Below are 17,393 nucleotides of genomic sequence, written 5' to 3'. Positions count from 1 at the left end.
AGAAGGGGATTACGGTTTGCGGAGCGGGGGCTGTTTGTTTTGTTATTGCTAGGATACCTCTTTTTTGTATTTCCACATGCGAGAGTAGTGGAAATGAGAATGAGATTCTACAAAATCATCCCTTCTTTTTCACATAAATTCGCGAAATCCGAACATAGCATGCATCGTTCGAATAAGCATCGTAGCAGTTTGTAGAGAGCTTGTAGAGAGGTATATATAGAGGCCTTGGTTTTTAGAACCAAGTTGTCTGGCATCAGTGTCGAAAAAATAACGATGCTTTCACCAATACAAACAAATCCATTGCGGAAAATTGAAAAATTAAAATTTAACTTTCAGAGCACTAGCTCGAGTTTTAAAACGTTTTTCACTACACAATGCGACGGCAGATGAAAATTTATTATCTTGTGAGTAATCGATTAAAGTTTGATTGATATCACTTAATGGGAAGTGTGCGAAAACGATCATTTTCTACATACAGTTTCGCAAAATGATTGATTTTCGGGCGAGGGGTGTCGCGTCGTCGCCTGTTTCACCTCTCTGTCTCTCTTAATTATCTCGCTTGCTCTTGGCCGAACATGGTTGCCAATCTAAAGGCGCGTGGTATGTAGACAACCCCAAAGGTAAATGAACAAAGCTCTGTACACAGTGTCCAATAGTTTCTCATACAAATATTTAGACAATTTTACATGAGATATCCAGAATTTATTGAATGAAAGGTAATATTATGTTGACCATTACAACACATGTTTCGGAATAACATCGTTTTTAACCTTTTTGACCAGTTTAAAAACCCGTCGTAGCCGTCGCAAATGAATTTCGTCCCAAATTCGAAGATCAATGCCTTAAACTAGGTCAAACAATTAATTTTTGACAGACTGTATGAACATATAAAGTAATCCAAGGAGTGTAGATCTGGGGGTCTTCGTAGCCACATAGGTTGCGCGTTCACTCACTAAGCGATCGATTGTGAGTTCAAGACTCGGGGCCCTCAATTGATCATCTTTGTGTTGTTATAGAATACCTTCATCCACGCAACAATCTATAGCGTTGGATATCGATTCACGGTAGGAGTCCTGGCCTCTCTTAATCCATACAAGCTCTGCTTGAAAGTGCTCTGTAAGAAACTGTTGTGCTATTAATAACACAACAATGATCATATCAACTGTTTTCGCCGTTCGTTCTAACTGAACGATGGAAGAACCAAAAGAATACTCTTACGCCTGAGTGGATTTTGTGTAATGTACCATATGTAATGGAACAGAAGCAATAATCTTACGCCTAAATGGCTACTGTGTAATTTACAAATTATGGATACCTTATACATGTAACATGAGCCTAAATAAACAAACAAATAGAGTAAAAAAGTGGTTTAGATATGGTAAATCAGGAGGCCATACATCTATTCTGAACTAGATTAGTAGCATGAGAAGTCGTTCCATCCTGCTGAAACACTTAAGGATAATTCCCGTACAACCTTTCCTACTTGGCTTCTCGACATTCTGCGAAACATCCGATTTATAATATAAAGTGTTAATTTCAACGTCTTTTTTCATAGTGAAGAGTGGTAGTTCATCACGTTTGCAAATACCTTCTCAACTCTTACGGATGCGGCGCTTTGGAGCCGTGGAATGTTTCTATCGTTATCTGGAATATTCCTCAAACTGTAGGTTCCCAATTTGTTGTTTGGGCATTGTGAGACTGTTGCAAGAGAAACAACAAATTTAGCATGAAAACTATGTTTTATCAATTCAGAAATCATTAAACTATCCATCTAACGGGTGTTAAATAAAAAATGAGATTTTTTTCAATCACATATAAATTTTTTTTAATTTTTTTTCATCGATTTCAGTATTTTTTATTAATAACATAATGTATTTTCTTCAAAAAAATGTCAGTGAATGTTTGAGTAAGGGCCGTGGTCTGCTGTTCGACGCAACTTTGTCGCGATGCTCTCAAAAGAACGTTGTACGGCACTTACGTCCATTTTCCAGATTCTTGTAGTCAGTTGCTTCGTGTCCTTGGCTCTCCAATTGTTTTTATACACTAGGGCACTGAGTGAGCCAAAGAAATCCTCTATTGGGCGGCACTGGGGCAAGTTTGTTGGGTTACGATCTTTCGGCACGAACGGTATCTTTTTCTCCTCAAGATACGCCAGCGTCTTCTTGGCGTAATGGGAAGACGCCTTGTCCGGCCAGAAGACGTACTTCCCATCCGCGTGATGCTCGTTCAGGAACGGCAGCAGGATTTTATCGAGGCACTCTTCTCGATAGATTTGGTGGTTGATTGCCAGACCGCTCGGCTTAAACCAAGGCTTTGAAATGCCCCGGTCAGAAATGGCGATGTACAACATAACCTTTTTTTCAAACTTGTGCTTGACAAACAGCTTCTCTAACGATGTCTTCCTCTGCTTCGTCATTATCGTCACCGGACGACCACTTCCGACCTTCCGCTCTAAGTTCAGGGAACCCAGGATACGATATACCGTACTGACAGGTACATTTTCTTCCTTAAAATGTGCCACCGTGAACTTTTTTCCTTGCTGGAAATGCATTTCGTAGAACCGTACAATGCGTTCGCGCAGCAGTGCTGTTTCGACGCCATCTTTGCTTTGACTAAATTCAAACTAGCAAAACCAAACACGCCTACTGTTTCTAGGGAGCCCAAAGAGCGATTTTCTTGGACAAAGAAAATTTTACGCTCTTTATTTGAGTTACTGAAAGGTATTGAAAAAATTCTAATTTTTTATTTAACACCCGTTACAATGTCGTGTACACCAGTGGTCAGATAATGTGATAGCCATAACCAAGACGAAACAGCCTGACAAACTGACAAATTTCGGGATGGTCTATAGCGGATCATCCACTCGCAGATAATCGGGGTTCAACTGTATCAAAAATAAACGTGTGTGTCATCTTTCATCCTTTCAATTTTGTAAAGTTCAAAATTGGAGCCGAAAAACTAAATTAACGGATCTCAAAAAATATTTTCTTCACAAAATTCTTGAAAAAAATGTCATGATAAATTTTCTACAGAATAAAATGCTTCCCCTTTAACAATCCTGGCTCACCGTGACTGGTTCTCGCTAAAATATGGGTGATCACCAGAGTGCCTATGAAAATGGCCATCTCGAATTTTCAAAGCGAACTTGAATAAAAATGTTGATTTCCACGAAAAACTAGTCTATGCAAAATATCAGCTCAATTGGACTTCATTTACTAGTGTCACACAACGGTCAAAGTTTGAGTTTTTTGAAAACCGGAAAATCACCCAAGGGGGAAGTAAAGGAAATCGGGGTTTTTGAAAAAAAAAATTGATGCCAAGTGTCTTCAAATTGCATGAAACGTCGAGATCTAGTGTCATCTCGATTTTTTTTTGTCAAAAACCGACACTCTGGGACTTATTTTTCGTAAAATTTTTCGTAATAATTTTGCATAGGGTAGTTTTTCGTGGGAATCAACATTTTTAATCAAGTTCGCTTTGAAATTTCGAGGGTCACTTTTGTTTCTCTCCCCTCCGGAAGATGCATGATTGGGGCCTAATGAACCTTTTGGATATTTCGGTACGACAGTCATGTTGAAAAAAACATTTTTAGTTTGCTTATGCCATTACTTGCGGTCTATATTATTAGTATTTTATTATTTTCGAAAGGGAACAAAATCAGAGTCGCAAAGTGGACAACAAGTAGTCTTCGGCTTATTTCTGGTTGCACTCAAGGATTTTCTGTGCCTCGTTCTGTGGGGGACAAAATTATATTTGGAGAGGTTCTTTTCGTTCATGACTAACATTCAAATACCTGAATCAAATGGTAGATTACGGTTAGCGCCTCAACGGGTGTTTTGCAGTTATCTTGAACGCCAAGCACATTCTGCATGTTCATGCCCAGTGGTGTGGGAGCTCGTTTGCCCCAGGATGGTGTAAAGGTGAGCTGTGGATGATTATCAAAGACCCCTCAGTTGATGGAATATTGAACAATTTCGATGGTTTAATTACCTGTGCTTCGCACACGAAGAGCAAAGAGGCACACACCAACAGTACACTGAACAGTTTAACAAGATCCATTCTGAACAAATCTTAGTGAGAAATGCGAAAGATATTACGTAATTCAAACACAGCTGACAACTTGTCTTCGGTTGTTCGATCCGGATTGATGATGATGGGAGATTAATCGCTCGTTTTTATATCTTTAGTTGGTATCCATTTCCGCAATATATTGTATGGCTTCACAGCCACGATATACATACATTCGAAAGGATTGAGGAGTGAATGGATGAGGCGAAGCAATTATATTTTTAGAGCCAAATGAATCCATTTCTTCGGTAAATAACATACGTTTTCGATTAGATGAATCCTTATCAATAGAGTGTCAACGGTGGGTAGGAAATTTCATGTGTTATTCCATAGTTATAGATTTTAACAGAGGGTGTTATATTTCTCACGTAGAAGCTAGTAGAAGCAAATACTGATTTAATGATAATTCGGAACCTTTTGAGGATATACATACTGTCAAATATATACCGTGAATACCTGTCAGTGGTCTTAATGTCAATTTTGAGTGCGATCTGTAATTTAGTTTATTCACAGCGTCTGTTATCTTCTATTGCTCGGCGATTTTTGATATGATATCCATTAGGAATTCTAAACGCTAAAGGTCAATGATCAAATGACAATGCTGTGTACTGATTCTACGAAGACTAAGGATTCTTGGAAAGGGTATTTATACGCCTTACAAAATCTACTCAATCGAGAAAGGAATGGAAACTGATGAACGCGGCTGAAGGTTTCTGCAGGAAAACACATAACAAAACTGACCACTATGAGCGATGCAATTTTCTTTACAAGATGACGAAGAGAGAAACATTTTCTAATGGAGTTGACGAAATATGATAATTGATTTTCATGGCCAGAAATTGAGGACTGGGATTTAGCCTAGCTGTAGTTTCAGAAAGATGTGGCTAAATACTAAACAAGCCTTCTTTCAACCGAATTTTTTGTTCAATGAGTTCAATATCAGTGTAATATATCGTTTTGGTGATGTTGGGTGAAATTGAACTCGAATGGATCAACAGGAAGGGTGTTCTTACGCTCCTGAACTTTATGCACCACGATTTGCTTGAATCAATTCCGAGAATCCCGAATGATAGTAGGGGTGGCTCATACATAGGCTGACCAAATAGTTCCGGAATAAAATCGAAAATAAAACCATACAATCAATTATTATTTATATTATTTTGGAATATTTGTATTATTCTGATTTTTAGCAATTTTCTCATAATATTTGTCACATTCCAGATAAAAGTTCTGTTTGACAACTGTTTCATGACTTCAACATTGAATCGTGACTTTTCTGTTGTCCACATATCACCATGGAAAAATCCTTCCCACTAACGCTTGTATTAATAAAAATGTACACATTTTACCAATTTTTCATGCGTTCACCCCTTAACACCTGATGATGAGACCACTTGGACATCGTCAATCATAGTAGCTTCCAAACAAAATTTGGTTTATGCGTACTGGGAGCTCCATCCCATTGCGAAGAAAGTGGACATCGTCAAGTATTTTGAGTCCGCCGGATACGCCCGTTCCGGTTCCCGAAGCCTGGTTTCGGTCATCCGACGGTGCAACACGATCGTAAACTGCTGCTGAAACTAAAGCAGAAAACGAAGGGAAAGGCTACCTCATTCCGGGCTTTGGGCCGGGAGTTCGGAGCAACGTTCAATTTAAAAAAAAAATAGGACACAATTTCTTAAAAAGTTGTGACGTTTTGTATAATTTATTAATAAACGTATTAATAAATTGTACAAAAATGAACGTATTAATAAATTGTACAAAAAGTCACAACTTTTTAAGAAATTGTGTCATAATGTGTCATAATTAGTTTTCTAATTGAAATTGGAAAGTAGTCAAAATGACTTGCTTGGGCAATCTACTGTTAACGACGGATTCAAGTAAGAGTGAGCGAATTCAAAATTTTCAAAGGTTCGAGCTTCCATATATCCTCTGTGCTTTAGTGAGCAAAAAATAAGCGATGTTATTTATTTATTATAACGCTATATGAATAAAATAGGTGAGATGGGAAAAAATATGATTAACCTCGGGCCATTATTGCAACGTTATTTTGAAAAATCTGTTAACTCTGTATGATACACAAAAATCTACACATTCTTGGTTTAAAAAAACTGTAGAAATACGATCAAGGCTATCCCCTTCCCCCTATGCCACATTCAGTAACGCAACCTCGACCCCCCTCCCCCCTACTCGCGTTACGTAATTTGCGCATGACGCCTAAATCTCGTTGCATTTCCTCCAAAACTTTGTCCATTCTATAAGTCAGTTCACGATTTTGTCAAACACGTAGAAAAAAAGATGTTTCCATCACATAGAACACATATTCATTTCTGAATAGTCAATTTTCATTAGAAGCTTAATTCCAGAAACGCCATAGTGGTCATACGAAAAATCATTTTTCTTCAAATTTTTATGCCGTAACAACACTCCTGGATGTGGATTGTATATTGTGTCGAATTTTGAGAAAAAAATTATTGTATCGGTATGAACTCATTCGAGCATCCGCGTTTTCTTACTAAACGAACGTTCATGGGTTCAATCGCAGAACTCGACATTGATTAATCTTAGCCCTTTACAATTTCCGGTACTTACTGATAAGCGTCATCGGATCTGAACGAAAGGATCGTCTCCTATGTTCCAAACTAACCTGGCAATCGGTGAGACACAGGTTTGCTTGCGAGAGATAGCCGCTTACTACGGCGGACTGGCGGTCGACTCGGATTGCCGCCTCGATTTCTTATTATCGTTAGATGGAGACTTCGTCACCATATAGCATTGACCCTAGAATAAATTTCATTACGAAAAAATAAATTCATAATGGAAATTGCGCTTGGGTGGTGTTTATACGTAAATACCGCAAAACCCAAATACACATTTTCGTAGCACTTAAAAAATAACAAAACAGTGCAAACAACAAGACAACAACAATACAAAAGTTAACTGAGTGCCCGTGCGAACAATAAAATTTTTATCTATTGAATTTCGGCTCCGATGACGGTCATAGTGAGGACCCAATTCCCTTTCACTATAATTTTCCTATTACTTCGAGCAAAACTCGTCATTATAATAAACATTTATTTTCAGACACAATTCTCGCTCAACATTCTTGATTCACTTGCAAATAACATGTTTCTCCGATACATGGAATACATGTTTGATAAAATTTCTAAAAAATTAACCATAACATAACATTGATCTACGGGAAGAAATGAATACAAAAAACCAAAGAATGCTCGGGTTATCCGCTTACCAATCTGGCCTTCCATTTTTTATTTATATAGATAGAAGATAGAGGAGTGCGTTATTTCGCTTGTAAATCCACTTCCACTTTCAAATAAAATTCAATAGCAAAGTTCATTAGCACAAAAACACAAAAACAAAAACAAAAACTAAAATGAGCGTTGTTAGTCCATGCTAACAACGCTCATCATAATGTAATTGTAGAACATATGGGAATTCAATTCTCCGAATTTTCCGGACTTGCTTCAGAGTTTTCCGGAAATTTTTAGATTTTTTTCTCCGCTATATTGATTTACAGGAAGAAACGAATAGAACAAAATAAAGAAGGCTCAAATCGTTCCATCCCTTCCTCGAGTTTCCCGCTTACCAACATAGTTGGCCTTTCATTTTTATTTATATATATGAGTTTTGGTAGAAGTACAGGTAAATTTATTGTAACAAAATGTACAGGGTCAATCAGAAGATCAATAAAAGAATAGTTCTGCGATTGGATCCATGAACGTTCCCTCAGTAAGAAAACGTGAATGTTTAAAAGTATTGATAATAAAAAATCCATTTTGGGTCAGCTAATAGTAAATAAAAATTCGGTCATCATCATCCACAACAACATTCTTAAAAGGACTAAAATAGCACATTTGATAGCTGGAAAAATGTTCGAAAATATGTATCGAAGCAGAAGATAAAACAGATACCATACTGTGGGTATTTTGGTGAAATCAAACTATACACTAAAATTATTGTACTTATGTGTTTAGGTAGCCGGGATCCTGATCTTCTGCTTCATACCTGTTCCTCAGAAACGCCGATGTCAACGTTTAATGATGTTTCCTTCGTTGTGTCCCCGTTTCATATCCCTCCTATCCGATCGATAAACTTTTACTTAGTCGCGGCAATACATACACACACTCTTTACAGATGCACGGGCCGAAGGTTGTGCAGTCCACTGATCATTCAACAAGAGCCAAAGGTTGTACCGCTCATGACAACTCTACACGAGCTGATGATTGCGCCGGCTAGTGACCATTCTATCCTGGATTCCTCGAGTCGAGAAAGACGCACCACGCTAGATATGGGGTACAGACTAGGGGGGCGTTGCTGATTAATGGTCAGCTGCATCCCAATAGGAAGTATCCCGTGTCGGGCACACGTACTGAGCATCGAAGACTGCAACATACCAATTATGAGAACACTTGTAATACTAACCTCGAGCCAACCGCGAGTAATCGGTTACATATTACTAACATAGTTGTAAGACAAAAATTGTCAAAATATTGGACTCCCGGCCCCGTCAGGCTAACGCCACATGTGCCTTAATAAAATATATATTTTGGGAAAAAAACCATATACAGGGTTTTCCAACTTTAAATTCCGAAAGTAAATTGAAATAAAACACACTTAGAATTCGAATTTCGATGAAACTTTTATTTCAAATTAAAGTTTGGTTTATGCCATTATGTGTGAAATACAACATCATTCAAATGTCCACCTAGGGCTTCCTCGCACACCTTGATCCGGAACAGGTAGTTTTCGATGATTTTTCGGCACATATGGGGCGGTACCTCGGTCATAACTTCACGAATGTTGTCTTCCAAATGTTCAAGAGTTTGCGGAGAGTTGGCATAGACACGGTCTTTCGCATAACCCCACAAAAAAAAGTCTAGCGGGTTCAAATCGCATGATCTGGACGGCCAATTGGCATCACCAAAACGCGAAATTATGCGTCCCTCAAATTTCGTTCGCAATATGGTCATGTTCGGTCGTGTTGTGTGGCACGTGGCGCCGTCCTGCTGAAACCACATGTCATCCGTATCCATATCTTCAATTTGTGGCAACAAAAAAATCGGTTAACATGCGGCCATAGCGCTCACCATTCACAGTTACCGTCTCGCCGTCCTCATTTTCAAAGAAATACGGCCCGATGACTCCACCAGACCATAATGCGCACCAAACAGTAACTTTTGGCGGATCCAGTTTGTTCGAATTTACGCACTACATTAGCGATTGTGTGCTCTGTAGGCCGTCCATGACGACCAAAATCCGTCCGTAATGCTCGAAAAACATTTGCCGGTTTTTCATCATTTTTATAGTATAATTTAACAAAATTGGCAGACATTCAACTAACGATATGAGGCTTTGGTTGACAGCTATGTCAAACGGTTGTCAGCGCTGTATACTTTCGGAAGCCCGAAATGGAAAACCCTGTACAAAGCGATGAACAACTTATTATGATTAAATGAAAGAAATTTTCAATCATTTATTTATTATTAAGGCACTTAATCGGAATCACGCTGTAGTCATTTTATATCCCAAGCACAATTGCACTCCATAATCTCTCGTGCCGCTGATAAAGCAGTGGAAGAATTGTCGATTTTAAGACAAAACCCATTCAATCTGGAAGCAGCTAGCAACGCCACACATATGTTAGATCTTTCATTGATTGGACAAAAGTCCATCGGAAGACACCTGGCTTGAATGAACCAAATAAACACCAACCACACACAAATGAACCAATTTCGCTCGATCAGTATCACGCATATGGTCATTCGCGTATCTTGGCTCTTCATTTTGGAGAGGAAATACTCTCACGGCGTCAGTCGCACAGTGCCCTTTGAATCGGCTGATTGTGAGCACTCGTCGGGTAGAACTTACGGCAGCCTCCGTCGTATGTGTTATCAGTATTACCGCCCTCGACGCTATCGCTGTGGTCGCAGGTTCTCAGCTGTTTGTCCACAATTTACTGATCAGTCTTGCGAAAGCCTGACGCCAAAGCGCGCGGGAGTGCTATATCGACTGCAAATTGGGGGGGTGAACGACACGATGGCATCCCGAAGACAGGAGCTGAGCGGTGAGTAAAGTAACGAACGAATTGCTCTGTTCTAGTTCGCCGTTTGCTTCCTCTTCCATTTACAGATGAAACCCAGGTGGACTATCGCGAGCGTCTGCCCAATGTGGGTGAACTGATTGTTCCGCACATTTATTCCGCCTGCAGTTGGTCAACCGTGCGGACGCGTGTTCATGTGCTTCAATGGTTACCAAAGTACCACGCCAAATATTTGCTCTCGGACATAATCGCCGGAGTAACGGTTACGCTGACTGCAATACCCCAGAGTATAGCCTACGGGATTCTGGCCAATCTACAACCCCAGGATGGCATTTACTCTAATCTGATCGGTTGTTTGATGTATTTCCTGTTCGGAAGCGTCGCCGATGTGACCGTAGCACCGACTTCCATCATGGCCATTATGGTCCAGGGTGTGGTAACGCAGATTGGGCCTGGAGCGGCTCTGCTGACACTGCTGGCTGGTTTGGTTACCTTTCTGTTCGGTATCCTACATCTTGGCTTTTTGGTGCGATTTATTTCGATGCCCGTAATCACCGGGTTTACGACAGCGGCGTGTCTGACCATCGGGAGTGCTCAACTGCGATCGCTGTTCGGAATTAACAGTGCGGGGAAGAGTAGTGATTTTATAGATGCATGGGAGAATGTGATCACTAACATTGGCGAGACTCGACTGTGGGACACCGTTCTTGGATTCAGCTCAATCGCATTCCTGGTTATTTTTAGGGTGAGTCTATTTAGTATATGTCAACACTTAAATGTATTAAGTTTTTTTTATGTCCTTCTTCAGCTGATAAAAGACTGCGGCCAGGGCCATTGGAGAACGTTTTCCAAGTACCTGTCCCTGTTGCGTAATGCACTGGTCGTTGTAATTGGCGCTTCTCTCGCATACGGTTTCTCCCTGAATGGTTCCCAACCGTTCAAACTAACCGGTCATGTCGAGTCCGGCCTTCCTCCGTTCATCGTTCCACCGTTTTCGATCACCAACAACGGCACATACTACGCATTCTCCGACATGATCTCCGTCATGGGCACCTCAATCATCACGATTCCTCTGGTTTCTATCTTGGAGATCATATCGATCGGGAAAGCCTTCTCCAAGAACAAGATGGTGGACGCTACGCAGGAGATAATCGCGTTGGGAATGTGCAACATAGCGGTTGCCTTTTTTTCGCCCCTTCCGGTGGCGGGATCGTTTACTCGAACCGCGATCAACAACAGCAGCGGAGTGAAAACTTCTCTCGGTTGTGTGGTGACAACTGTCATGCTGCTGTTGGCACTGGCCATTCTAGCAGACGCATTTTACTATATTCCGAAGGCAACTCTCGCTTCGGTGGTGATCTCCGCCATGATATTCATGGTGGATTATGGGGGAATCGCTGATATTTGGCGTGCTAAGAAAATTGATGTGTTGCCCCTGGTGGGAACAGTCATCGCTTGCGTCTTCCTGGGACTCGACTATGGGATTCTTGTGGGGATTGCTGTCAATTGTTGCTTCCTGCTTTATCTAATGTCGGCTCCGGAGATAACGATGGAAACGAGACACATCGATAGTACGAATGTGCTGATAGTGCGACCTGCGCTGGATTTAACCTTTTCATCGGCAGAGTATCTGAGAGACCGAGTAATGCGAACGGTAGTGGAAGCGTACCAAAACCCTATCGATCTGGTGGTTCTGGATGGTAGTGGAATGAATTTTGTGGACACGACCGTGGCGAAGAATTTGGCTAGCGTGGTGAGTGATCTCCAGGGACGTGAGGTAGGACTAGTGTTGTGGAAGTGGAACAGAAGCACCGCCGGTACGGTGGTTAGACTAAGTACTAGGTTTGTGCCGCTGTTGAAAAATGGGGCTACGATCGATGATGTAATACTGAAGTGGAAATCGGAATGGGAAAATAGCACAAAAGAGGCCTGATGACGGATAGTATTGCACAAGGCATAATTATTCCTCTCAAATGTATTATAATTCCATGCGCTTTAACGTGCACATGATGGGTTATTATCTAGATGCATATGTTGAAGACGGGTATTAGTAATCATAGCTGACTACTACCATTATAGTTCCACAAATCATGTTCCTATACTAACCGGAAGCTGTGAATTCGCCTGTTTTTACTACTTGATAAATAAACTATTCTATTATAACAACAATCGATGCTATTTCTTACATCCAGAACATACTGGGAAAAGAGTAATCACAAACATGTCTGTCATTTTCAAATTTTTCATTTAGTTTTTCTTTTCTGATTTTTTTAGCTAGCGTAAAATTTACGAAGCTGTTCATTTTTTGTGCAGCGTTTTGTCGGGCTGATAATAGACACGATTTGAACCGAAAATCGAACAGTTGAGATCACTGTACAAAAACTCAACGAGTCAAAAATTTTACGGCTTCAACCGTTACGGGACCCGGCATTCCAGATTTACATCGATCCAAACCAAACACACACCAAACACAATGCGTGATAAATATTTACCCCCGTTGATTAGAGCAAACAATTCGTCGCAGCATCGTAACTGGCTAGATATCATGGTTTTTGACAAGGGAGAAAGACACTTGTTCATTACTCGACTGGATGATCTGGAGGAGAATTACGCAAAATATGCCAGTACCAACTGACCGTTGAACTCAAGGGTTTGTATTTATTTAAATTTTACTTAAACAGATTTGAAGAAATAATCTTAGAGTGGTTTGAAAAATAACTACCAGGTGTATACAAATGAAACTTGGATGGTTCAAAATGTGCACCCGTGGCCGAGTGGTTAGCGTCTCACATTATCATGTCGGGTGTTCGGGTTCGATTCCCGTTCTGGCCGGGGGGATTTTTCGTCAGAGAAATTTCCTTCAACTTGCACTGTGGTCGAGTGTATTCTAGAGCTAGCCCCACGGATTTCATTCAAGGTGGGTTATTTGGCTTAAGAAATCTCAACTAAGTATTAATGAATGACGCTAGTTAATGCATACGTTGAGACGGCAAAAGTTCCACATAGAACGTTAACGCCATTCAAGAAGAAGAATAAGAAGAAGAAGATGGTCTAAATTATTTCATCTAAAAAGTAATGGTCATTGGAAGTTGCAACTGTTCTGCGCCATCAAAAAAAAATATATCTGAAATATGAAATATTTCAGCCGACTTGTTCTTCATGTTAGTGCGCTTCACATTGTAAATTGTCTTATTTATTATAATTTAATTGTAAGCAGTTTTTCCTATCTATTTATCCGAATGTTTAACAGATTTTTCTGTTTCGGACAGCTCTGGGAAACATTTTTCTTCGGGATCTGGTAAGTAAGACATCCAAAGGGCTGCCATGAAGTGTAAAACCGTGTTAAGAGGACTGATCTGCATTTTCGAAAATTGCGTGCAGCCCCAACGAACCAAGTGTAATGCATTTTAAAATCTATTTATGTTTATTTATTAAGATATTATTTTGTCAAAACAGCAAAATTGACAAAAAAAAATAGAGGGACAGAGTGCGAAGTCGGAAATTTTAAGTGATTTTTGACATGCTGTAACTTCGTGAAAAATCAACGCATATCGATAGGATGTACATCATTTTGAAGCTACAAACTTCGGGTATTAGAATATCATGCGTACATATTTTTACCTTGGTGTGAGGTGTAGTGGGCAACAATATCGGGAAGAACTTAAAAATAGATTATTCTGTGTTTTTGTCAAAGGTTTTCTGAACTGACACATTTTTTTGCTAACCAACTCAACAGCAAATCCAATTAACCTTATCATCCAGCTTTCATTTGGTTCCTAGAACATTCCTGTAGGATCTTCCCATACATAGATATGTTAGTTTGAATGAAAATTACTCCTTCGTTTTTGATGATAAATTAGCAAAGAATAAACAATAAACAACCATCGCACCGCAAATTTTTTTTCATCGATTTCAAAAAAAGTGCCAAAAACAGGATTTTTATGGCGCTTTACAAAATCCATCGTAATTCTGCAAATATCGTAGTAAGTTCTAATGTTTGCAGGTAAATTTTTAGCGTAGGGTATTCCCCAAACATCTGTGAATGTTTCATATTGATACGTTCAGCCGTTTTTCTAGCTGATTTTTCAATGTTTGGAGTAAATTAGAGGAGCATTTAATCGCAAATCGTATCAGAAGTACAAAATCCTAAAGGTGGGACCACAATGCCGCGCTATGCGTCGCATTGCGACAATTGTGCTTTGACACTTCATTTTAAATATGTGTGTTTCCATTTAGTCAAACACAATAATGCGTTGCGTCATTAGCATCGTTGTACTAAACGCTAGCATTTGTTCTAAACTGCTTGCGCCGAATTATCGATGGCAGTGGTATGGTGTCGACGTCTGGTGGCAACTTCAAATAAGGGCCATAATTTGGGTCCCAAACTCGTTAGTGTAATCTCTATCAGATTAGAAGACACGAAGCCGGTTTTTTAATTCTAAAATTTGAATGAAAATTTTCACATCATGTTATTTGATTACTTGAAACACGTGTTTCTGACTTTCATTCAACCATATGGCTAAACAATTCCAACATTGTTGCTGAATTGTTTCATCATAATATAGAATTGTGTTCATAAACAATTTTCGTATGAGACTTTTTCACCACCTGCAAACAAAAATGTTTTTCATTTAAATGGAATACTAGTTTGATATGGAAAAGCTAATTTAAATTTTATTCTTAAGCGACTCTCAGAACGAACAGCCACGTTCAATTTTTGGGAGCCCAAACTTCAAAATGAAATATTTCAAAATAATGTTTTTGGCACTTGGTTCGCTTTGACAGAACTCCGACCATTCGGCCTTTTATGTACTTTTCAGTTTGGGTCAGTTTGTGTGCGTGCAGAATAATGCCTCTATTTTGATTTTGACATTTGATCTTCAGTTATCAAAGTGACGTCCAAGCAAGAGGAGCAAGGCATCAAAGTTTTGCTCGCGGATTGCGGGAATTCGAATTATTCGCACGACGAATAAGCGAAATCATTCATAGTGGCCAAATCAACTGTCACCAACACAATACATAACGTCAAATATATACCATGAATTTGTGTTTTTGCAGAAAATGCTTTATTTATCATCTAAATTTATACGAGGGTCACTATTTATATTTCGGGAATAGGAACAAAAACAAATAGTTAAGCTGCGAATATATTTTTATTGTTTTTCAAAGTACTCGCCACGATGCTCGATACACTTTTGCATGCGCTTAAACCAATTTTCAAAGCATTTATTCCAATCGACACGAGCCTTTTTTTTGAGCGATTGTCAAATTATGTGGGATCCAACGTGAACATAATTTTCGCACAACTAAGTGTTCATGTAAAATCGCATATATGTTGGTGGAACTAATGCTTAGGGATGCCTCAATCTCACAATAGGTTACATGACGATCTTGCTAAATCATTTCGTGCACTGCATCGATGTTTTCTGGCACTACAGTCGATTTTGGATGACCTTCACGAAACTCGTCGGACAGCGAACTACGACCACGATTGAATTCACTATACCAGCGATACACAGTGGTTTTTGATGGAGCTTCATCGCCAAAAATTCAAATTAAGTTGATTGACGCACTCTTGTTGTGATAATCCACGTCGAAAGTCATAAAAAATCATCGCACGAAAATGTTCACGATTCAGTTCCATTTTTTTGCCGAGACCAAACTTTCAACTAAATATAAAATAAACAAATAGCGTCCGTATGACAAAATGTTCTGAGTACGTATATCGTCAAAAATGTCAAGCTTTACGATGGAACCGTCAGATGGACTCACATGACATCAGTGTTGCCAATTCCCGAAATATAAATAGTGACCCTCGTATTATCGCCTTGAAAAAATACCCAGCAAACATTAAGTCGTATGAATAGCTATAATTGGAGGCGATATACATACAACCAAGACACATTTGTATGATATATGATGCAGATAACTAGCATATACACACAAAAGTGGAGGCGATATACGTATATGCCATATTTTGTACGCATATAAAGCCGTATATAACGATATGCGATGCTTTTTGGACTGATATGCGATTTGATACGACAACGTTACCACTCAATCCATCGATGACATGGAAAATCGTGTTTTTGCATTTTATGCGATTTTAGATATATATGATCGATATTTTGATTGATATTTTATGCGATTGTGATTTGATACGAAATTATATGTGACTTATCATGTGCAAAGTTATACGATTTAATGTTTGCTGGGTACCCCTTCTGAAGCAATAAACTTTTTCCAACGAACAATCCAGTCATCGAAACATTTTTTATAGCTGTATTCAGAATTGCCTTCAATTCACGCAGCGGTTTCGTTTCTATGTCGTGAATGCTGTCAAAACGGATCTCCCGAAACGGTAATTTGAGTTTCGAAAATAAGAAAAAGGCGCTCAAGGCCGTATCTGCAGATGCGTTGGATGAACATGGGATCAAATCGTTTAAGCATGATCAAGCATGCCACTTGCGATGAAATTTTTGGAGAATATTGAGCTCTTTTGGCACTAGTCGTGCTGGGACTTTTCTCAAACCAAAATAACGGTTTTTTTTCCATAGGGACGCTATAAAAGTAGACCGATAGGGACAGCAAACGACGCCATATTTTCTCCCGCTCTTTTGACATTTCTCTTCAGTAAGGATTGCCATTTCATAATGGAAAGATATACGATCCAACAACAAGTCGAGATTATTAAAATTTACTACCGAAATTCGGAGCTAATGGTCTCAACTTTAAGAGCGTTACGTCCAATTTATGGTCGTCATAATCTTCCTGCCAGATCAACGATTGAGCGTCTAGTGGAAAAATTTGAAATCACAGGCATAGTACAAAATGTCCCCGTGCCAGTGAGACAAAGAAGTGCGCTGATCCGGATTTTCATCGAAAAATCATCATCAGTGATGAGGCTCAATTCTGGCTGAATGGCTTCGTCAATAAGCAAAATATGCGTTATTCGTCAGGCAACAATCCATACGTACTCTATGAGTCACCATTGCATCCCGAAAAAAATACGGTTTGGTGCGGTTTATGGTCCAGCGGCGTCATTGGACCGTACTTCATCCATGATGACCAAGACCGGCACGTTGCTGTGAATAAGAATCGCTTTCTCGAGCACTTTTATGCATACAAATTCTGCTTCGCATTCCGGTCCGGCTTAATATGGGCCTGAAAAATCCTAATCCAGCCCTTTTATTTGTCTTTTTCAACGCTTTCTTCGATGACAGCTTCGGGTTCGGTTTGAAAATACCCAATACTTTCACGTGTG

At 39.5% G+C, this 17,393-nt stretch overlaps 2 protein-coding genes across 2 annotated transcripts; one reads left to right on the top strand and one right to left on the bottom strand.

The window, feature by feature from the left end:
• Positions 1 to 3,597: 3,597 nt before the first annotated feature.
• On the bottom strand, positions 3,598 to 4,168 carry LOC129772700 (hypertrehalosaemic prohormone). Its single transcript, XM_055776225.1, has 3 exons — positions 3,991 to 4,168; positions 3,794 to 3,925; positions 3,598 to 3,732 (listed from the first exon to the last, which is right to left on the bottom strand). The coding sequence occupies exons 1-3, from the start codon at positions 4,057 to 4,059 to the stop codon at positions 3,694 to 3,696; spliced, it is 240 nt and encodes a 79-aa protein (XP_055632200.1). The 5' UTR covers positions 4,060 to 4,168; the 3' UTR covers positions 3,598 to 3,693.
• Positions 4,169 to 9,915: 5,747 nt separating this feature from the next.
• Positions 9,916 to 12,285, top strand: LOC129772541 (sodium-independent sulfate anion transporter-like). The gene is made up of 3 exons (XM_055776214.1): positions 9,916 to 10,153; positions 10,219 to 10,874; positions 10,938 to 12,285. The coding sequence occupies exons 1-3, from the start codon at positions 9,973 to 9,975 to the stop codon at positions 12,060 to 12,062; spliced, it is 1,962 nt and encodes a 653-aa protein (XP_055632189.1). The 5' UTR covers positions 9,916 to 9,972; the 3' UTR covers positions 12,063 to 12,285.
• The last annotated feature ends 5,108 nt before the right edge of the window (positions 12,286 to 17,393 follow it).

Source organism: Toxorhynchites rutilus, chromosome 1 (genome assembly GCF_029784135.1).
Source record: "Toxorhynchites rutilus septentrionalis strain SRP chromosome 1, ASM2978413v1, whole genome shotgun sequence".
Lineage (NCBI taxonomy): Eukaryota > Metazoa > Arthropoda > Insecta > Diptera > Culicidae > Toxorhynchites > Toxorhynchites rutilus.
The sequence above is the reverse complement of the archived record's forward strand: the minus strand, read 5'-3'. Positions and strand labels throughout refer to the sequence as shown.

Bases quoted from the DNA above. Each gene is read 5' to 3' on its own strand.
- LOC129772700 (XM_055776225.1), bottom strand. From the start codon at position 4,059: ATGGATCTTGTTAAACTGTTCAGTGTACTGTTGGTGTGTGCCTCTTTG. The intron at 3,926-3,990 runs GTAATTAAACCA...AATCATCCACAG, and splicing joins TCTTCGTGTGCGAAGCACAG to CTCACCTTTACACCATCCTG. The intron at 3,733-3,793 runs GTATTTGAATGT...TGTCCCCCACAG, and splicing joins TAATCTACCATTTGATTCAG to AACGAGGCACAGAAAATCCT.
- LOC129772541 (XM_055776214.1), top strand. From the start codon at position 9,973: ATGTGTTATCAGTATTACCGCCCTCGACGCTATCGCTGTGGTCGCAGG. The intron at 10,154-10,218 runs GTGAGTAAAGTA...TTCCATTTACAG, and splicing joins CCGAAGACAGGAGCTGAGCG to ATGAAACCCAGGTGGACTAT. The intron at 10,875-10,937 runs GTGAGTCTATTT...GTCCTTCTTCAG, and splicing joins CATTCCTGGTTATTTTTAGG to CTGATAAAAGACTGCGGCCA.